The sequence below is a fragment of the Coregonus lavaretus genome (genome assembly GCF_964263955.1).
Source record: "Coregonus lavaretus genome assembly, chromosome: 14".
NCBI classification, from domain to species: domain Eukaryota; kingdom Metazoa; phylum Chordata; class Actinopteri; order Salmoniformes; family Salmonidae; genus Coregonus; species Coregonus lavaretus.
Genome location: NC_140001.1, coordinates 38,886,902 through 38,909,696, shown reverse-complemented (window position 1 = coordinate 38,909,696; position 22,795 = coordinate 38,886,902). Strand labels below are relative to the sequence as shown.

At 43.1% G+C, this 22,795-nt stretch overlaps 2 protein-coding genes across 3 annotated transcripts; one reads left to right on the top strand and one right to left on the bottom strand.

Annotated features, from left to right (window-relative positions):
- Positions 1-735: 735 nt before the first annotated feature.
- On the bottom strand, positions 736-11,088 carry ark2cb (arkadia (RNF111) C-terminal like ring finger ubiquitin ligase 2Cb; the record flags this gene model as incomplete). Of its 2 annotated transcripts, none has more annotated exons than XM_084177070.1 (8): positions 736-4,522; positions 4,639-4,742; positions 5,304-5,399; positions 5,682-5,786; positions 6,064-6,193; positions 6,423-6,554; positions 6,817-7,138; positions 11,028-11,088. In XM_084177070.1, 8 exons carry the CDS (start codon positions 11,086-11,088, stop codon positions 4,405-4,407), a joined length of 1,068 nt encoding a protein of 355 aa, XP_084033196.1. In that variant the 3' UTR covers positions 736-4,404. The 2 variants fall into 2 exon arrangements, with proteins under 2 accessions (XP_084033196.1, XP_084033195.1); XM_084177069.1 differs by having other exon boundaries at positions 6,423-6,551.
- On the top strand, positions 10,842-22,696 carry LOC311141663 (ATP synthase subunit alpha, mitochondrial-like). Its single transcript, XM_084177068.1, has 11 exons — positions 10,842-11,569; positions 12,294-12,372; positions 14,737-14,906; positions 15,034-15,207; positions 19,984-20,150; positions 20,494-20,794; positions 20,926-21,150; positions 21,266-21,373; positions 21,531-21,675; positions 21,791-21,941; positions 22,049-22,696. Exons 1-11 carry the CDS (start codon positions 11,510-11,512, stop codon positions 22,125-22,127), a joined length of 1,659 nt encoding a protein of 552 aa, XP_084033194.1. The 5' UTR covers positions 10,842-11,509; the 3' UTR covers positions 22,128-22,696.
- The last annotated feature ends 99 nt before the right edge of the window (positions 22,697-22,795 follow it).

Here is a 22,795-nt window from a genome sequence, read left to right as displayed (position 1 = left end):
TGGCAGATCGGCAGTACCGACTTCAGACGAGTCACGTGACCGTTGTGTTCATGAGAGTCTCATCTTTCCATAGAGTGGTCATATTAGTTTGGATGCCAAACCGTTCGGATGCTACAGAGGTTTTCGTGAGAATACCTATTTTCGGGATGTCTCATTGTCTGACAAACACAGCTGTAGCTTGGCCACCTTCCACCACAGATGCGGAAGGTCGCCATTGTCGGATGCGGTGGTTTGAGTTTATCAGCGCATGCAAAAACATATCTCTAGTTTAAACAGACAGATTTTGATGGGGATTTTTGTATTATGCTAATTCGATTTCCTATCGCGGCGGAACTTGGGACCAGCTATTTATGTATTGGAGTTTTTTTTTTTTCTGGAGTGCTTTTCAATCTGAAACCATTTTTGTATGTTTGAGTATTTTACTTTGTGAAACATAAACAGAGAACATAGGTGATAACTATATAGAAACAAATGATGCTTAGAAGCAGATTCATAGCATGTGATTGTATTCACTCATGCTGGACTAGATACACCACTGTCGACATGTATTTCATGCACAGACCCTGTGTGTCCATCTAGCCTAATTGTCAGTGATTATTGCTGATATTTTGAAAAAAATAATCATTCTATGATTTTATACTTGCTTTGTGTTTATAAACTTTGTACCGATTCGTGTCATGAAGTTAATTATTTACTAGAAAAATTGAATAATCCTTAACCAGGTATTTTCAGCATTTTAGGCAGTTTATTTGAAAAACACATAGAAAAACATCATATAGAAGACAATAAATAAAAAAAGGAGACAGAACAGTTTGGGTTAAGCTATGCAACTTTTTGCATCATCATTAGTAATAAATACAGTACAAAATCCACCAAATGTGAATCTAAAGATTTTCCACAATATTCACTGATCCATGTTATTCTTCATTATCATTTAGCTATTGCTTTTCATATTATTGATACATACTTTGTCTATAAAATACTCCAGCTCATAAAACATTGCGCGGTTACAGCAAAACAGCAGTGTGTTGTACAAAGATGGCCACTTCCCTTTAATCACTGGCAGGTTAGTTTAATCAACAGTTTGTCAGCAGCAAAGAAACATCTGTAATATTCAAGAAGGTACAGCCTTATATTAAACACGTCTACAGCTACGCCCATGTACACATATGAAAACCTGAGAAGGACATGCATTAGAAAGCTTGTGCTTTAGGATTCTACTTTTTATTCCCCTTCACCAGCATGAGTTATAATACTATGGCTACTGTCCAGTTTTCTTCTGGAGTAATAACGCAGTATACTGTCTGTGGAGGACAGAGGCAAGGCAGGAGTTTTTCCTGACCAGGTGACCTGACCAGCAAAAACTCTAGGCCCTAGACATGGGGTAAGGCCAGTGACAGCAGGAAAAATAAAAATAAGACCAGTCAGCTTCATTCCAATTGGATATATGTAGGATTTATAAATTGTTATTATTGAGAAAATAAACACAGAAAACAGGTGGTTAGCTTATTATACCCAGGGGTAAAACCACACTATCAAGAGTATTACACCAGAAAAAAATAAGACCCAATAGCTCAAGTTTATCATGTTAGCCACCTCTCGAACCTAACTACACAAACACTGCATTTGCCAGCAATACAAAGTACCTAATAATGCAGTTATTCATTCATAAGGAAAGAGTTAATATAGCTGGGCCAGAGAAACGTATGGTAAGAATGGTCCCGTGTAGCTCAGTTGGTAGAGCATGGTGTTTTCAACGCCAGGGTTGTGGGTTTGTTTCCCACGGGGGACCAGTATGAAAAAAATTAATGTATGCACTCACTAACTGTAAGTCGCTCTGGATAAGAGCGTCTGCTAAATGACTAAAATGTAAAAATGAGACACCCAACATCCAGATATGGTGAAATATACAATCGAGGTAAATCAAAACAAATGAAAACAAACTGAGAAACTGGTAATGATCAGGGATAAATATGAAAAATAAAATAGTATCATATTTCCAGCAAGGGGTATAGCCATGCTAGGAGGTTTACATGCTAAAACATTTGCACCTAGTCACAGTCTGTCCACTCGATCAAAGCAGAGGGGGGAATCTTCGATATGACATTGAATGGAATGTAAATCAAGATCAACAGCACCACGTTGGCTAGAGACAGCTCACATTACACCCTAGTCACCCTTCCAAATGACACTGTCTCCTTATGAAAAACACAACTTGCATGCAAAGCATCCCCACCAACCAATGCATAATGAGGTATTATTATTTATTTTTTTACATTGTGTTATTTCTAAATAAATAGATTGATTCAATTGCAAAGTCAAGAGAGAAAAGACATGAAATATGCCACCACAATAGCTACGGTTAGTAATAAATTATGATTGTTAAATACTTAAGGCATTTCAACTCACAGCATCCTATGTGAAGTAGCAACCCTCCTTGTTTATCTGTCTTTAGTTTTTTTGGATGGAGGGTTTGGACAAAGGAAAAACGCAACACAGTCAAGTCAACCTCCAAGAGTACACAAGGAAGCATGAAGATACGTGTAACCGAACACAGACGCATAAGCTAGAACAAGGAGACCCCACACCACCAAATCTACTTCAGGCAACCCCATATTTTAGTGCATTTACAAAACACAAGCTACATTATTAAATATGTTTTTTTGCAGCATTGGAACCATTTCTTCAAAATTAAAAAAAAAAAATGGACAAGGACTTGGCTTTACTTGGTCCAATGTCCAAATTGGCATGAGCGCTCAAAACAAATGAATAGTAAGGAAACCAAAATGAAGAAAACAATTTTAAAAAATCAAAGAAATGTAAATAGTAAGAATAATTGTTTGGTATTTTCAAACGAATGGCTTTTTCTCCCTTTAACCCTCTTTCAAGTGAACTACACCAACATGATTAATGCACGATATAGAGAAAACAGCTTCCATCACTGAACAGTTTACAGATGTTCTAGCAATACCATACACAACTACCATCATGGGGGACCATCTTACACATTCTAGGACACAGAACAAAAGCCTACTAGTTGGATATCTCCTAGGAACACCAGCTGTATTCCTGTATCGAACAACGGGAGCAACTGAGATTGAAATGAAGGGAACCGAAACAGAGGTTGTTTGCTATGCACTGTATAACTCACATGTGCTTGTTCTGTAGGCAATAAGGTACTGGTATATGTTAGAAAAGGATTACATTGTATTTACTCTAAAGACAAGACACAGACACTGCATCCTCCAGCCCATGCCAGCCTTTAAGATCGTGCTATGGATGAGGCTGCGAGTAGAAATTGCCCATAAGCACAGTTCTTTAAATCAATGTACCCCTCCCCCAATCCTAATCTTAATCATTAGGAGGGGAGACGCAACAGTGACAGAAGATCAGCGTCTAGGGGAAATGTCATCCTGCTCCATGGATGAGTAAAAGAGTCATACTGTTTATGGTTCACATGCAGAGAGACTGCAGACTTTCTACTGCTCCACAATCACAAGACAGCCCAAGCCTGCCATAGAGCATGCATATCTGGGGCCTCTGTTTTAGACTATAGAGGCCCCACTACAGCACAATGCAGACCACTAAAGCCATGCCTGGTTAGCATCTCTAGCATCCACTGTGATGGCAGAGATCTACTGTACTGGAAACCCACAAAATGTTTGGCCTTTGTACATAGCTAGCACTTCCTCATTGTCTAAAGTCTGTCTGTACGCCTATTCTCCTTTGTTAAATAGGAGTTTTTTCCCTCTTTTTTCCCCCACCTTATTTCTCAAAGTGGGATTTTTGCTTGCTACACAACACTGTCATTCTGTTGTAAATACTGGCAATCAATTACAAGACTACTACACTCCATAACACCCTAAGCATTAGGCCACAGAAGCTCATTTCAAGAAACATTCCCTTGCTGATTTCATATCTTGTCATGATTGCACAGATGTGCTGTAGTTAGAGCTCAGCGTTTGGGTTTCATCACACGGAGGGAGACCAATACACATCAGAGGTCGAGAACAGACCTATAAATAAACCCTCAGCAACACAATACACACACATGCTAGGGGGTTTGATTGAGAATCATCTTTGAGTAGGTGTATGGAGAAGCGAATGCTACTGTGCACAACCCAATGGAGACTCATCAAGCCCCAGCACCTGTCTATACATTCTGCCATCCTTCTGCCTCTCTTCTCCATCCATCTATCGGCCTGTTTTGTTTCTCTATTGTTTGATCAGTGTGGTTTCTTAATCCCTCCCTCCCCCGCTCTCTCGTCCCCTTCCATTCATTGTCTTCTTCGACTGGCTCAGAAGGCAGGCTCATAAGTGATGCGGATGGGAAGGTGGACGTTTGGCAGAGCTCCTCCTAGGGATGCTATGGGGTATTACAGGAAGGGGCAGGGAGAGGAGGCATCAGCTGTCTGGTGTCAGCTGGGTCTCAATGTCCACCCTGCATATGGGGCATTTCCTACTGGTGGCCAGCCATTGGTCTACACACGCCTGGTGGAAGAGGTGCATGCAGGGTAATCTCCTGTTGGTGGAGGAAGATGTAGGAGAGTGTTAATATGAATGACCATAGATACACAGAGATCTGCAAACTGTACTCTGTGTTGGCACAATAACATTGTCATTAGCATTTTGACTCACCTGACATCCTCTCCATCCTCCAGCATTGATAAACAGATAGTACACTTCTCATCTGTATCCAGTTCCTCATCCTCCAGCCCTAGCTTCAGGTCCTGGGGTATTCTCTGGAAATAGAAAAATATACAAATACAGCGACAATTACCATAAGCAATGCATCTCTCATTTTCATTTGCAAAGTTTTGATAGTTCACATGAAAATAGTCATGCTTGAAGTCCTCATAATGTAGTTCTAATATATGACTAACAGCTGTCCTGAAAAACCCTGTTTAAAACCATTGTCCTAACATGGCATACAGTATACTGCAGAAGACACAATTAAAAAAGTGTCCTTCGGGTTCCTGTCTCATTAAAATGTAATGCTTATGATTCCTTCACATACTGTACAGTATATTTAAATCATACTCATATGACTTACACAGCTTTATAATAATTGGTCCTTTCACCTACAAGATGAGTCATCCTTGGTCTTAAATTGGGTACACTCCAGACCAGACCATCTAAATAAGTCAGTTTGGAGTGGAAGCAGACCGTATTCTTTGGAGAGATAATGTGGCTAACAATGACCTAAAATGAGATGGCAATTCTCATCGGTGTCATTCGAATCTGTTCCATTTTCTACCTCTGTACATCCGTTACTGACACAACTTATGAGGGCATAGTCTTACCTTCTTGTATTTGTGAGGGAAGGTGAACCTTTCAATAGTGGTCTGGATGGCCCCTCGGTTCACACTGCCCAGCCTGTCCTCCAGCTGCAGGAGCTCCTAATGGCAACACATGGGGAAAGACCGTTAAATATCTTATTTCAGTACGATAAAAAGAACAAAACAAAATAAAACAATGGCTTTTGGATTCGGAAGCATCTGGAGCACAGAACTAGCGGAAATTAGAAGATCAGTCCCACATGAGGCTGTCCACAGCATTTGTCACTCAGAGGCAGGGACGGATGTGTGAGAGGTGAGAGGAGGGAGGGAGTGTGTGTGTGTGACAGGGTGACAGTGTGACGGGGTTGATGGGACTTGGCCGTGTGACTGAGATGACTGTACCTCGTAGCTCTCTCTCACAGCGGATGCATGGCGGGAGGGGTTGAGGCCCTGCAGGGCCAGCAGGTGTAACTGAGGATACGGGTAGTTTCTGATCTCATGGACAACCTGGGGAGAACATACAGAGAGACAGTAAGGGAGTAATCTGGATACATTCTCCTCAACTCATCTTTGAGAAAACATCTTTGCGTTTCATACTGCTTCCTGCCTGCCATCCCTGAACCCTGTCTCTACAATGACCTATGGTGTAAATACCAAATCAAACACTCCAGGTGGTTCAGCTAATATGGACGCCAGCAGTGCAGATCATGAAACATTGCTTTGAATGGGACTGTCCACTCTGAACATTTAAATTCCATGGCAAAAGGAGTTGTGATGTCCTCACCAATTGGGTGGAGGCGTTGTTCCTGGGGAAGTGATGCATCCTGGGAGAGGTCAGGTAGTGTTGAAAGTGCTGGGGCAGTGGGCGGACGTGGTACTGGTGGGGGGGAAGCCCCGCGTCCACACTCAGGTCCCTGACCAACCACACAGGACAGGAGGAGAGAGGAGAGAAGAACCAGTTAAACACTGGGCCCATTTCACAGACCCATCAACATCATCAACATTGATTATCATTGGATTACATAATGCCCGTGGGAGGGGACTCAAATTTGAAATGAAGATAATCCATAGTTCAGGAGTAATGTATTAGACTTAACTATGAAGCCACATTATTGTAGGAGTGCAAGCTGGTGTGTTATTTACCAGTCTGTGCCTTCGGCCAGGTAGCGAGGCTGCTGGCCAACAGGCTGTGGGGGGACATGGAGGGCAGGAGCAAACTCGTACCCCAGCCGCAGTCTGTGGGGCTGGTGGGGCATTCTCTCTGGGGTGCGTCTGCTGACAGAGGACAACCAAAAAAGGTTTCTGTACACATTAAATTCCATGCAATCTGTTGTGTGGCACATTTGAAGTATGAAAACACATGCCAAACTTTGGGGTTAACTACCCCTTTATCAGGGGCACATTATTAAACTGTACAGATTTTGGGGGGTGCATCAAAATATAGTTGTTCGTACAGACCATGACATTACTAAAGCTTATGGAGGTACCCTAGTTATTACGGTAGTGCCGTGCATAGCCAGAAACCAAGTCCCCATACCTGGAAGGTGGCATGATGCGGCGGTGCTGGGCTTCTAGGATCTGCTGTTGGAGGAGGTATTGCTGGTGTAAGGCCTGAGGTAGGAAAGGGGGGACCAAGAGGTCCTGGAACTGGGGTACGGGGGGTAGGGGGTTGAGGGGCGAGTGGAGCTGGGGAGGATGCTGGTGGCCAGAGGGAGGCAGGTGGGGGTTTATGCCCGACTGGGGCTGAACTGGGTGGGGCATGGGGAAGTCAATGGGCAGCGCGGCATGGGGGCCTAGCTGGAAGTGCCGGCAAGAGGTAGCATGGCTATGCTGCTGCTGCTGCCGGTTAAAGTGGGATCCTGTGGAAACATCAAGAGGGAGTCAGACACCTGAGAGAGAAATGGTAGGTTAGAATTAACAGTGTGTGTTTCTGTGTTGTAATTGTGTTTCTGTAGGATGATCTTTATAAAAGCCCTAACTCTTACCTATGGTGAAGAGGAGGGGATAAGGAGATATGGTGAAGTAACATAGAAAATGTTAATTTTTCCAAACATTAATGGTCTTTTATGGCATCATGTCACATTTGACCCTCTGTTTGGATTCTCACCTCTGGGCATCTGACTCTTCGGCAATGGGCGCAGCCAGGACTGTGCATTTAAATTGTGTATTCAAGTGGTTTCCAAATTAGGCTAGTTTTAAAAGCTGTGTGCAATATATGTGATTGACCATGAATCCATTTGATAGAAGTGCACAACTGCTGTCAGAAGTGTTTCTAGATCTACTGTGTGACATTCTGCTGATCAATCACATCATTAATCCACAGAAGGACAAAAAAACAGAGAACATCTATTCCTAAGAGATGTTTTTTTGTAAAGAAACTGTTTCTCCATTATAATCAGAGGATTTTACCAATGTGATGACATTGCTGTGAGTCCTTTTTCTGAGAACTCTCTCACCTGTTGAACTGTGGGTAACATAAGGCTATATTATATAGTACAACAAAACTGAATGTTTATCTATCACTACCCATATGTCTCTATCAGCAAAATGTTAAGCCTACAACGTCTATCTCCAACCAGAAATCAGTATCGATTTACATACTGCCTATATCGCTCTTTCTCTCACTCAGACACAGTGCTAGCCAAAGCTTTCCCATATGTAGATTCCTTGGTTCAGGGGAAATAGCTTAAATGCATTGCATACCAGCTCAGTACTTTTCCCCTCTTCCTAACCACAGCTATTTGGCAGCTGAAAAGAACAGGCTGCTGTTGAGGCTCGAGAGGGAGAACCAGATACTACCACTGTACTATAGTGCACTGTCTAGGTTTTAATACTGTGTGTGTGTAGATAGATCTGACAATTCTAATGGAAATAACATTGATTGTGAATAGGAATGGCTTTCAATTTACATGAAGTAGGCCTAGGCTACATCGTGACATTGATGCCAATATGACTAAATATTATATTTGAAAAGGGGAGAACACAATTCATAGGACAAGACTTCATAGTCTGTGATATGTTTTCCATGGCGGAAAATTTTAGTTTGGACTCGAGCAGCAAGAGAAGTCGTGGAAAAAGACCATCGAACTAAATCTATCCATTGAGATATATGCAGCCTAGCACAAACATTTAGGGACGAACCTACATCTAAGCTTTTGTGAATGTAGTTGCTAGGCTCTTTTCTTACATGTACATGCTAAAGTGTTTGTGGAAGAGTGGATAACACATTCAGATGAAAACAGGTGAAACCCCTACAATTGAGAAATAGGCAAATGTCTACATTGCATTTGGATCATTAAGTTGTAGTAGATTTGAAGGTGCAGTGCTACAAAATGCCTAGGAAAATAGTAATGAGACTAATCTTGACAACTTTCAGAAACATCCGATTGTGGTGGTGGGTTTTTAAAATGTCACATTCAGTTCATAACCAGTCACTAATTAATCAGAATGAGTTAGGCCTACTAAAGTAGCATTTGATCCCAGGATCAACAGTGGCGCACTGCACTTTCAATTGTCTCAGTAGTAGAATCTCCATGAATGACAGGGGATAGACTCATTCAGGCCTTGTGATGAGAAAAGCGAGGGAATCGTCTATCTTTGTCACAGCGGGAGTGGAGGCGGGTGGGGTGGAGTTGGGCAGGTAGGGACGAGGGAAGGGATAAAGACAACAAATGGACATCAGCAAGAAGCACACTGAAGGTTAGGAAAAATACTATATTCTTTATTGGAAAATATTAGTATATGTGGAATTTGTGTTTTGGTTGTAATAATAATAATAATAATAATAATACCATGCAACAAAAATAAACAACATAGACTGAAGGCAAAGCCCACCATGCTCCATAAAAGTGTTAAAAAGAACAAAAGCAGCATCCAATGAGCAGACGTGGTTGGCTACAGCACAGTGCAGCAGGGTACATCTTTACTACAGAAAAATTACATTGGAATTTACTATTAAACGTAAAAACTAAATCATATGAATCATAACATGACCATGCATTGAAAGTACTATTACCAGAACAAAGGGTAAAGAGCAACCACAACCAAACAATAAAAGACGTTATTACTCTACTAGAGGATTTACTGTAGCAGTGCAGGAGATAAGCATCCCTGTGAAATGGATAGCATTTTGTACTTTTGTTAGTGGATCATTAGGAAGTGATCATTAGGAAGTGATGAACCACCAGTGAGTGAATCTACTACTTATAGAATTTGGTTTTGGCTTCTTTTCAAGAAGAACAAAGTATTACAGTTATGACAGGTTGTTGGGAAGAGGTGCAGTGTACCTGTATTTAATCAATTTTTATGTGTTTTCCATTTTTTTATCACTCAGATGACCACACTAGGGATAATCCTAGTATAGCTTTTACATATCATGTAAGAATGCCAATTGGAGCATTAGCTACCGCTACTTAGCCACATGTGTACAATGCACCTTCCATGGAGAAAATTAGCCAAATTCTGGTCTTCATTAAAGCAGTGCTGAAGTCGAACCCATGCAAAATGTATCCACTTTACAGGAATTTACAGCATGTTGTATATCAATACTGGATGGGAGGTACACAGTGACATTTATTTGATTCTCTAAAGAGCTAAAATGGGTTAACAATACAGCAACTTCACAGAAAAAGACAACAGGTGTTAGCAATTTTTGTTTTTTCACAACAATGAATTATGGGTGAATGGTACATTCTTGGGGGCGTTTAAAGAAAATAATAGCAATGTCTTCTGATGGAAAGAGGAAATGAAGAAGGGATTCACGATACAGCTAAATACAGAGAACAGGCCACGCCACACCACAGCAGATGATCATTAGCTACACAATGGGGGGACAAAGATCTGATAAATGCAGAATGTAGAGCCAGCCTCGATACTATGAAACAGGAAATAAGAACAGAAATAAATGCACAATGTGAAATCATTGATGCCACTGTATGAATTTAGTTGATACGCTACACTGTAGCCTAAATGGTTTATGCAACGGTATGTTTTGGTACTGAATCAACGGGAAATGACTAGCGTAAAATCACCTGGTGGATAGCTTGTTTTAAATATTGGAAAAACAACCTACCTAGCTACGACGTGTTTAAAGGACTTCCTGAAATATGTCAATTTAGTCTGTTTGTAAGCTTCTAGTTGTGATATACAATTGTATCGATTAACGTAGGTGATTGAATTTGTCGTAAGACCCTCTCGGCAAGCAGTAAAGATTATCTCCAAATGACATCATCCTGGGATTAAATAGGTTCTCCACTAACCTAACCTGCCGAGACCGCGCTAGCTAGCTAACCTTCAAACATGTTTCACGCATTACTCTCTGTGGTCTGATATTACACCACTGCCATTAATGTCAGTTGGTAAAGTATTTCTTAAAATGGAACTGACTAGCTAGCTACAATATATAATGTCCAAAAATAGCTTAACGTTTAGCTAGCATTAGCTAAATAGCGTCGGTCAACGCGCTAACTAGCTACAGTAGTTAGCTGTCAACAGCTAACGTATCTCGATTTGAGAATAAATAAATAAAACATATTTATAGGTAAATAGGACCCATACTACCAGAATGTGTAGTATGGTCCTGCAATTGTTAATAACATGTAGCGCTGGTCAACAACATAGTTGCTTGCTAATGCTAGCTAACGTTGGAATGGATTCTAAATAGATTTTCGACCAGGTTAGCGAGCAGCTCCAGTGGTATTAAGATGAACAGGGCACATGTATGTGTTAAATATAAATACATATAAATACCTCTATTTCTTACTGAGCCAAATACAGGAAGAACCAAATATCCGACATGCACTAAAACCATCCTTGGATCCTTTTCTTGCCGCTGGGTTTTTGAGAGACAAATAGCCCATGCGGATGATCCGTTTCAATCTTTCTACATTCAAGCGGATCTAGCAAGTACTGGGCTGGCAGGCAGCTGCTTCCGTGACAAAGCGTCGATGGCTCGGCGTTTTCTGAAGGAACATTTAGGAAATGTAAAGTACCACAAATAGCCACTAGGTTGCGCCATAACCCTCGGCATAATGTTTTTCAGCCAGATTCATTAATAGATAAGTGAACTCCGCTGCAGTAGATGGCAGTAATGCTTTGAAATGACAGCCTGTCATCACGGATGACATAAAACGAAGAAGAAGGGACTCGTTTTCGGCCATTCGCACACTCTCCAAGTACAGCAAGCTGGTCTTTGCAGGTAGTGGAGGACAAGTCACATTCGCCCATTAGAGATGTTATCTGTGCGAGTTGCAGCGGCTCTGGCCAGAAGCTTGCCCAGACGGGCTGGATTTGTGAGTATTGCATTGATTTGGATGTTGAATAGAAGACATTTAGCATTGCACGATTTAAAATGTAAATGTGAATGCAGTCGGTGTGTGAAGGGTACATACAGGCCTCCACCTTCACGCGCTCGTCCCAGAATGTCATGTCCAAGAAAGGCAACGCATGGCACTCGACGTAACGTTACTTTGTAGATTTTTATTTGGTAACGTTAATTCGCTAGGTTTACCGTTTTTATAACTCGTTCATTGAACATTTCGTTTAGATTTCCACTTTCAATGCGCACTTGAACTACACTAACGTTACGGCCCCATAAAATGGCTGTGTTAGCTAGCTAACTAGTTTAGCATGCTATCCGCTAGCTAGGTAAACTCTGAAGGTCAGGATCTCTCTACATGTAGAATGCTCCCCTCGCGCGCACACACTACAAGTCTCTCTAAATATATTTAGTTATAGTGTCTAGCATATGCTTTGAAATTGTCGATTTTTTTATTTTATTGGTTGTTTAATTGGATTTATATTTTTCATAGGCCTGCTGTCAAATAAGAAAGGACTACTTGCGCACAACCTAGTTAGCTATTAGCCAACGTTACTTGGGCTAACGCCTAGCCTAGAGCGTATGCCGTGTTTTGATTGTAACGTATTCCAACATATATTGGGCGATTTCTTTGCCATTCCATCAGTTCAATTACACTTATTTTGAAGAATAACCTATCATACTTTAATTAATTCTAGGTGTCTAAAAATGTTGCCGCCGCCTGCGTAGGAGTGAATCACCTCCACACACACAGACCATGTCTTGCTGCGAAGACAGGTAAGTATAGAGAGAATGGGGACTCAAGGAATGACCTTTTGAACTTGGGTCAGAAATCCTCTTGTTATGAGCAGGAGACATTAGGTTTAGATGACATTTGAAAACAATAACATAATGTTGCTATCATAATTTGCCCCTGTATAAACAGAGATTCCTCTATGGCTATATTATTATACTAACAAAAACAAGGATATCAAATGTTATTTGCCACATGCATCAAATACAACCGGTGTAGACCTTACCGTGAAACGCTTACTTACAAGTCCTGAACCAACAATGCAGTTTGAAGAAAAATAAGTGTTAAGTTAAAAATAATTAAAGAGCTGCAGTAAAATAACAGTAGGGAGGCTATATACAGGGGGTACCAGTACAGAGTCAATGTGCGGGGGCACAGGTTAGTCAAGGTAATATGTACATGTGGGTGGAGTTAGTGCCTATGCATAGATAATAAACAGAGTAGCATCGGCGTAAAAAGAGGGGGTGGGGGGACAATACAAATATTCCGGGTAGCCATTTGATTAGCGGGGCGGGGCGGCAGGTAGCTTAGTGGTTAAGAGCGTTGTGCCAGTAACCGAAAGGTCGCTGGTTCTAATCCCCGAGCCGACTAGGTGAAAAATCTGTCGATGTGCCCTTGAGCAAGGCACTTAACCCTAATTGCTCCTGTAAGTCGCTCTGGATAAGAGCGTCTGCTAAATGACTAAAATGTAAAAAATGTAAAATTAGCTGTAAAGCATTCTTATGGCTTGGGGGTAGAAGCTGTTAAGAAGCCTTTTGGACCTAGACTTGTTGCTCTGGTACCGCTTGCCGTGCGGTAGCACGGAGAAGTCTATGACTAGGGTGGCTAGAGTCTTTGGCAATTTTTAGGGCCTTCCTTTGACACTGCCTGGTATAGACGTCCTGGGTGGCAGGAAGATTGGCTCAAGTGATGTAATGGGCCATACGCATTACCCACTGTAGCGCCTTGCGGTCTGAGACCGAGCCGTTGACATACCAGGCGGCGATGCAACCAGTCAGGATGCTCTCGATGGTGCAGCTGTAGAACTTTTTGAGGATCTGAGGACCAATGCCAAATCTTTTCAGTCTCCTGAGGGGGAATAGGCTGTCTTGGTGTGTTTGGACCATTATAGTTTGTTAGTGATGTGGACACCAAGGAACTTGAGGCTCTCAACCTGCTCCACTACAGCCCGTCGATAAGAAAGGGGACGTGCTTGGCCCTCCTTTTACTGTAGTCTACGATCATCTCCTTTGTCTTGATCACGTTGAGGGAGAGGGTGTTGTCCTGGTACCACACTTCCAGGTCTGACCTCCTCCCTATAGGCTGTCTCATCGTTGTCGGTGATCGGGCCTACCACCGTTGTGTCGTCGGCAAACTTAATGATGGTGTTTGAGTCGTGCTTGGCCACGTAGTCATGGGTGAACAGGGAGTACAGGAGGGGACTAAGCATGCCCCCTTGTTGAGGATCAGCATGGCAGATGTGGTGTTGCCTACCCTTACCACCTGGGGGCGGCCCATCAGGAAGTCCAGGATCCAGTTGCAGAGGGAGGTGTTTAGTCCCAGGGTCCTTAGCTTATTGATGAGCTTTGAGGGCACTATGGTGTTGAATGCTGAGCTGTAGTCAATGAACAGCATTCTCACGTAGGTGTTCCTTTTGTCCAGGTGGGAAAGGGCAGAGTTGAGTGCAATAGATCTGTGGATCTGTTGGGGTAGTATGCAAATTTGAGTGGGTCTAGGGGCGGCGCACAATTGGCCCAGCGTCGTCCAGGGTAGGGGAGGGAATTGCTGGCAGGGATGTAGCTCAGTTGGTAGAGCATGGTGTTTGCAACACCAGGGTTGTGGGTTCGATTCCCACGGGGGGCCAGTATGAAAAAAATATAAAATAATGTATGCACTCACTAACTGTAAGTCGCTCTGGATAAGAGCGTCTGCTAAATGACTAAAATGTTAAATGTAATGATGGTGTTGTGAGCCATGACCAGCCTTTCAAAGCACTTCATGGCTACAGACATGAGTGCTATGGGTCTGTAGTCATTTAGGCAGGTTACCTTGGTTTTCTTGGGCACAGGGACTATGGTGGGCTGCTTGAAGCATGTAGGTATTAGACTCGGCCTGGGACAGGTTGAAAATGTCAGTGAGGACACTTGCCAGTTGGTCAGAGCATGCTCAGGAGTACACGTCCTGGTAATCTGCTTGTGAATGTTGACCTGTTTAAAGGTCTTGCTCACATTGGCTACGGAGAGCATGATCTCATGCATGCTTCAGGGTTGCTTGCCTTGACACGCGCATAGTCATTTAGCTCGTCTGGTAGGCTTGTCACTGGGCAGCTCGCCCAGTTTTAATGTTGAGTATTTTTTTTTGTTTTTTAGGTACGGCTGAGGTGTCCTCCATCTTGGAGGAGAAGATCCTGGGGGCTGACACCAGTGCTGATCTGGAAGAGACTGGCCGTGTGCTGTCCATCGGTGATGGTATCGCCAGAGTGTACGGTCTCAGGAATGTTCAGGCTGAGGAGATGGTGGAGTTCTCCTCTGGGCTCAAGGTGCAGATCTAGGAGCAATTTAGTTTATGTATCCTAACTGAACCATGTTGAAATGCTTCTTCTGTTCAATCTACTACTGTTGTCAATCAGCATATTTTAACAAAACGTAATCTATCCTCTTTTCTAGGGTATGTCTCTGAACTTGGAGCCTGACAATGTTGGTGTTGTGGTGTTCGGTAATGACAAGCTGATCAAAGAGGGCGACATCGTGAAGAGGACTGGTGCCATCGTGGACGTGCCAGTAGGTGAGGAGCTGCTGGGTCGCGTGGTGGACGCTCTGGGCAATGCCATTGACGGAAAGGTGAGGGCAGATTTATGTAGTTAATTGCCAGTCATCAAATATTATTGGTCGCGTACACATATTGCAGATGTTATCGCAGGTGCCACGAAATGCTTATTTTTCTAGCTCCAACAGTGCAGTAATACCTAACAATTGTAGTGATTTTTGTGTATGAAAATAAATATCAGAACGAGCAATGTCCGTCTGGAATAGATATGGTGCCTTCAGAAAGTATTCATTCCCCTTTACTTTTTCCCCATTTTGTTACATCCTGAAATTAAAATGGATAAAATTAGATTTTTTTGGTCATCGCCTACAGACAATACCCCATAATGTCAAATGTTTTTAGACATTGTTACAAATCAATTAAATGAAAAGCTGTATTGTCTTGAGTCAATAAGTATTCAACCTCTTTGTTATGGCAAGCCTAAATAACTTCAGCAGTTAAAAAAAAAAAAAATGACTCGCTCTGTGTGCAATAGTGTTTAACATGCTTGTTTACTGACTACCTCATCTCTGTACCCCAGACCATACAAATATCTGTAAGGTCACTCAGTCGAGCAGTGAATTTCAAACACTGGTTCATCCACAAAGACCAGGGAGGTATTCCAATACCTCGCAAAGGACACCTATTGGTGGATGGGTAAAAATAAAAATACGGACATTGAATATCCCTTTTGAGCATGGTAAATGTAATAATTACACTTTGGATGGTGCATCAATACACACACTACAAATATACAGCTGTCCTTCCTAACTCAGTTGCTGGAGAGGAAGGAAACCGCTCAGGGATTTCACAATGAGGCCAATGGTGACTTTAAAACCGTTACAGTTTTAATAGCTGTGATGGGAGAAAATGAAGGATGGATCAACAACATTGTAGTTACTCCACAATACTAACCTAAATGAGAGTGAAAAGAAGGAAGCCTGTGCAGAAAAAAAAAATATTCCAAAACATACATCCTGTTTGCAATAAGGCACTAATGTAAAACTGCCAAATGTTTTTATTAAACTTTTTACCCCTTTTTTTTCTCCCCAATTTCGTGATATCCAATTGGTAGTTAGTCTTGTTCCATCGCTGTAACTCCCGTGCGGACTCGGGAGAGTCGACGGTCGAGAGCCATGCGTCCTCCGAAACACGACCCAGCCAAGCTTTACTGCTTCTTGACACACTGCTCGCTTAACCTGGAAGCCAATGTGTCTAAGGAAACAACGTACTGCTGGCAACCGAAGCCAGCGTGCATGCGCCTGGCCTACACAAGGAGTTGCTAGAGTGCGATGGGACAAGGACATCCCAGCCGGCCAAACCCTCCCCTAACCCGGACCACACTGGGCCAATTGTGCACCGCCTCATGGGTCTCCCGGTCATGACCGGCTGCGACACAGCCCGGGATCGAAACCGGATCTGTAGTGATGCCTCTATCACTGATCAGTGCCTTAGACCGCTGCGCCACTCGGGAGGCCCTAAATAAATTACCTTTTGTCATGAATGCAAAGCGTTATGTTTGGGGCAAATCCAACTCAGCACTGAGTACCACTCTTCATATTTTCAAGCATGGTGGTGGCTGCATCATGTTATGGGTGTGCTTGTCTTGTCATCGGCAAGGACTAGGGAGTTTAAGATTATTAAAAAATAATAATAAAAAACACTGAATATAGATAAGCACAGGCAAAATTCTAGAGGAAAACCTGGTTGTCGGCCTTCCACCAGACATTGGGAGACAAATTCACCTTTCAGCAGGACAATAACCTAAAACACAAGGCCAAATACACTGCTCAAAAAAATAAAGGGAACACTAAAATAACACATCCTAGATCTGAATGAATGAAATAATCGTATTAAATACTTTTTTCTTTACATAGTTGAATGTGCTGACAACAAAATCACACACAAATTATCAATGGAAATCAAATTGATCAATCCTCAAAATTAAAGTGGAAAACCACACTACAGGCTGATCCAACTTTGATGTAATGTCCTTTAAAACAAGTCAAAATGAGGCTCAGTAGTGTGTGTGGCCTCCACGTGCCTGTATGACCTCCCTACAACGCCTGGGCATGCTCCTGATGAGGTGGCGGATGGTCTCCTGAAGGATCTCCTCCCAGACCTGGACTAAAGCATCCGCCAACTCCTGGACATTCTGTTGGTGGATGGAGCGAGACATGATGTCCCAGATGTGCTCAATTGGATTCAGGTCTGGGGAACAGGCGGGCCAGTCCATAGCATCAATGCCTTCCTCTTGCAGGAACTGCTGACACACTCCATCCACATGAGGTCTAGCATTGTCTTGCATTAGGATGAACCCAGGGCCAACCGCACCAGCATATGGTCTCACAAGGGGTCTGAGGATCTCATCTCGGTACCTAATGGCAGTCAGGCTACCTCTGGCGAGCACATGGAGGGCTGTGCGGCCCCCCCCAAAGAAATGCCACCCCACACCATGACTGACCCACCGCCAAACCGGTCATGCTGGAGGATGTTGCAGGCAGCAGAACGTTCTCCACGGCGTCTCCAGACTCTGTCACGTGCTCAGTGTGAACCTGCTTTCATCTGTGAAGAGCACAGGGCGCCAGTGGCGAATTTGCCAATCTTGGTGTTCTCTGGCAAATGCCAAACGTCCTGCACGGTGTTGGGCTGTAAGCACAACCCCCACCTGTGGATGTCGGGCCCTCATACCACCCTCATGGAGTCTGTTTCTGACCGTTTGAGCAGACACGTGCACATTTGTGGCCTGCTGGAGGTCATTTTGCAGGGCTCTGGCAGTGCTCCTCCTGCTCCTCCTTGCACAAAGGCGGAGGTAAAAGTCCTGCTGCTGGGTTGTTGCCCTCCTACGGACTCCTGATGTACTGGCCTGTCTCCTGGTAGCGCCTCCATGCTCTGGACACTACGCTGACAGACACAGCAAACCACCTTGCCACAGCTCGCATTGATGTGCCATCCTGGATGAGCTGCACTACCTGAGCCACTTGTGTGGGTTGTAGACTCCGTCTCATGCTACCACTAGAGTGAAAGCACCGCCAGCATTCAAAAGTGACCAAAACATCAGCCAGGAAGCATAGGAACTGAGAAGTGGTCTGTGGTCACCACCTGCAAAACCAGTCCTTTATTGGGGGTGTCTTGCTAATTGCCTATAATTTCCACCTGTTGTCTATTCCATTTGCACAACCGCATGTGACATTTATTGTCAATCAGTGTTGCTACCTAGGTGGACAGTTTGATTTCACAGAAGTGTGATTGACTTGGAGTTACATTGTGTTGTTTAAGTGTTCCCTTTATTTTTTTGAGCAGTGTATATATATACTGGAGTTGTTTACCAAGATGACATTGAATGTTCCTGAGTGGCCAAGTTACAGTTTTGACTTAAATCGGCTTGAAAATGTATGGCTAGACTTGAAAATGGAAGTCTAGAAATGATCAACAACCGACTTGACAGAGCTTGAAGAATTCTTAAAAGAAATGTGCAAATATTGTACAATCCAGGTATGCCAAAATCATGGAGACTTACCCAGAAAGACTGACAGCTGTAATCACTGCCAAAGATTATTCTAACATTTAGCTGTGTTTGAATACCCGTAATAACATACTACATACTTAATGAGTATATACTATTAGTTAATTTTAGTATACTGTAAACGAACTGTATCCTTTCAGTTGAGTTTACTAGCGCTTCGCCTGTCTACCGGATGTTGATGCTTTTGCTATGCAACTTCTTGCTAGCTTGTTAGCATAACAAATTACTAGCTAGACATCTTACGACTTCACAATGTCCGTTGAGAACGCACGACTATACCGCTAAGAATGACATTAATAATCAAGTCCATACACATTGGGTAGTTAGCATATAGTTAATATACTGTAGCTCAATTGGTAGAGCATGGCGCTTGTAACGCCGGGGTAGTGGGTTCGATCCCCGGGACCACCCATACGTAAAAATGTATGCACACATGACTGTGTCGCTTTGGATAAAAGTGTCTGCTAAATGGCATAATATTATTTTATTATTAAGTTGGATGTATTAGTAGCCATCTAATGTTAGGTAGCTAGCTAACATACCAGTACATGCAATTGCTGTAATGATATGCTATGCGGTTCGTAAGGCTAGCGTAGCTAACAAATTGTCAGGCGACATAATGTGTAAAGTAATTACTTTATTACATAGCAAAACATTTTTTTTTAACCATTTGTCATTTGTTAAAGCAATACATTTGTATCTGCTCTCGTCGGGCTTCGGCTGCACATTTTCATCAATTTTCTTTTATCTGAAAATGTTGAAGCCAACATTTGCTGAATTGCATTATGGACCCTAAAAGCACAAATGGTGTCCACTGCTTGTATACTTTGTATTTTGGCGAATGTAGTACGACATCCAGGAACTTTTGGCATACTAACTATATCCATACTATGACCAATAAGCATACTACATACTCAATTTACGTCACAAATAGTGCAATAGTATGAGTATTCGAACACCGCTATTGACCACAGCTATTGACTCGGGTGAGAATACTTACATAAATTAGATTTCTGAATTTCATTTTTTATAAATTTGCCAGCATTTCTAAACATGGTTTCACTTTGTCGTTGTGGGGTATTGTGTGTAGATGAGTGAGGGTGAAAAATCAATTTAATCTATTTTGAATTCAGGCAGTAACGCAACAAAATGTGGAAGGCACTGTATATTATACCCAAACCTGTTCCTTTCAGATCTAGGGTCTTTGGGTTGTGACTAGAGGTGTACTACGGCCTGGGCATATCTGGTCTGATCAGAATATTGTAAACCTTTCCTTGTCCCTCAGGGTCCTCTTGGGTCTAGCATCCGTAGGCGTGTGGGTCTGAAGGCCCCTGGCATCATCCCCCGTATCTCTGTGAAGGAGCCCATGCAGACTGGTATCAAGGCCGTGGACAGCCTGGTGCCCATTGGCCGTGGCCAGCGTGAACTGATCATCGGTGACCGGCAGACTGGGTAAACAGATGGCCAGATGCCAGCTATCCCTCAGTCGGTCTATTTGAGGATTACGAATCTGCATGTTCAATGTGTAATAAACAATTGTTAAGGTGTTAATGTTCTACTATGCTAACTTAACTTGCAATTTCCTGGAGGGTAGTAGACAGCGCTTCAACCATTTTCTATTGCCTCTCATTCAACTTTAAACCATGCAGTTATATTTGTAGTAATTATTAGCTATGAGATGAGTAATTCTTCCAGTCAACTTTTGCCTCTTTTGAGATTTGATTTCTCTGACACTCTGGAGCCCAAGTATACTAGAACTGTAATCTAATACAAATTCCCTCTTCTATTCTAACAGCAAAACTGCTATTGCCATTGACACCATTATTAACCAGAAGCGTTTCAACGAAGGCAAAGATGAGAAGAAGAAGCTGTACTGTATCTACGTTGCCATTGGCCAGAAGAGATCCACTGTGGCCCAGCTTGTGAAGAGGCTGACTGACGCTGATGCAATGAAATACACCATTGTGGTGTCTGCTACAGCTTCTGATGCTGCTCCCCTGCAGTACCTGGCCCCCTACTCTGGCTGCTCCATGGGAGAGTTCTTCAGAGACAACGGCAAGCACGGCCTCATCATCTATGACGATTTGTCCAAGCAGGTGAGAAGGGGAAGTCGGGGCTGAGTGGAGAGTCTTGCGTGTGATGCTGCTTCATGAAAAAAGAATGAAACCAGGCTCTGTTAATCTACCCATGTTTAGTAGCTGTATTCGCATCCCTCCTTCCTCTCCAGGCTGTAGCCTACCGTCAGATGTCCCTGCTGTTGCGTCGTCCCCCCGGTCGCGAGGCCTACCCCGGTGATGTGTTCTACCTGCACTCCCGTCTGCTGGAAAGAGCCGCTAAGATGCACGACAACTTCGGAGGCGGCTCCCTGACCGCTCTGCCCGTCATTGAGACCCAGGCCGGAGACGTGTCTGCCTACATCCCCACCAATGTCATCTCCATCACTGACGGACAGGTGGGTGCGGTGTGGAGAGACGTCATTTCATTGAAGGCCCCACTTAACTTTTTTCCAGGGGACATGTCAAAGATGAATGTAATCCCTAAACAGAAGTGTGCTCTCTCCCCTGCAGATCTTCTTGGAGACTGAGTTGTTCTACAAAGGTATCCGCCCAGCCATCAACGTGGGTCTGTCTGTGTCAAGAGTCGGATCAGCTGCCCAGACCAAGGCCATGAAGCAGGTGTGACCTGGGGCTCCTTAGGAGACTGATATTATACATCAGATAAATGCAGATAAACATTTTTAGTTCATTGCAGTTTGCGATTTACCCTAGAGTATTTTCTCACTTGGAATCAGTCTCCTAAATCTGTAATATGATTGTGGTCTTGACTGTGTAGGTGGCTGGTACCATGAAGCTCGAGTTGGCCCAGTACCGAGAGGTGGCTGCCTTTGCCCAGTTTGGCTCTGACCTGGACGCTGCCACCCAGCAGCTGCTCAACAGGGGAGTGCGCCTCACTGAGTTGCTCAAACAGGGACAGTACTGTGAGTGTCACCACCCAGTGTGCTAATAAATTTTAACATTTTGTATGTTGTCAACCAGGCCCACTCCTTCATTTGGGGCAACATATTTTTATTTTACTCTCTCTCCCTCCCCCAGGCCCCATGGCCATTGAGGAGCAGGTGACAGTCATCTACGCTGGTGTCCGAGGTCATTTGGACAAGATGGACCCTTCCAAGATCACCAGGTTTGAGAAGGCCTTCCTTGGGCACGTCCTCAGCCAGCACCAGGACCTGCTCACCACAATCAGGTAACAGGACTGTCTGAGCTATCGGTCAAAACCAATGGTTGATGTTGAAATCATTATGAGCGTTGATATACATTTCATCTGAAGTAATGACTCTTGTTTTATTCCAGGACCGATGGCATGATCTCACCGACAGCTGACGCCAAACTGAAGGAGATTGTGTTGACCTTCCTGTCAAGCTTTGATTGAGTGAAACTGCTCCTGTTCCTTCAGTGCTTACTGTCTGTCCCATTGTCCTATTATTATATGTATGTCAAACATTGAAGGCCAGAACCTCCATGTACAGATTTCTCCTAAGAAGAAATAAAATTGTACAACCTTAGAAGAGCTGTGGTAAAATTTGACTGTTCGTGGTAGACAGTGCCAGTCCAGCAGATTTTCCAGTTGAAGGGAATGAAAAATAATTAATGCAGTAAGTGTTTCTCCCACGGTGGGTCTTTATATACTACTCTAAATATCTTGTGACTGTTCATGAATTTCACGTGACCAAAAAACAACTTAGTGGTCTCAAAATATACAGAATAATAGGATATCAAAACAGTTAATTTTGCATCACAAAAATGCAGCACATTCAGTCAACCATAAAGCGTTTAATTGACTTAAAATAAATGTATGGCATTGATTGTATTTAGCAACTGTTGCAATGTCTGTTGGAAAATTCCTTTCTCGCTGTTGGGGCTCATGAGTGACCAGTTTCTGTAAAGCTGGAATGTTGGCTGTAACTCGTTTATGATGAAAATAAAGGTATCCACACTTAATGTAAAACTCTTGCGATCATGTTTTTACCTAGTACAGCTTCTCACCCATAAATCTGGACCAATACTGCCCTTTGCGTTTTGATACAATGACATAAGCCC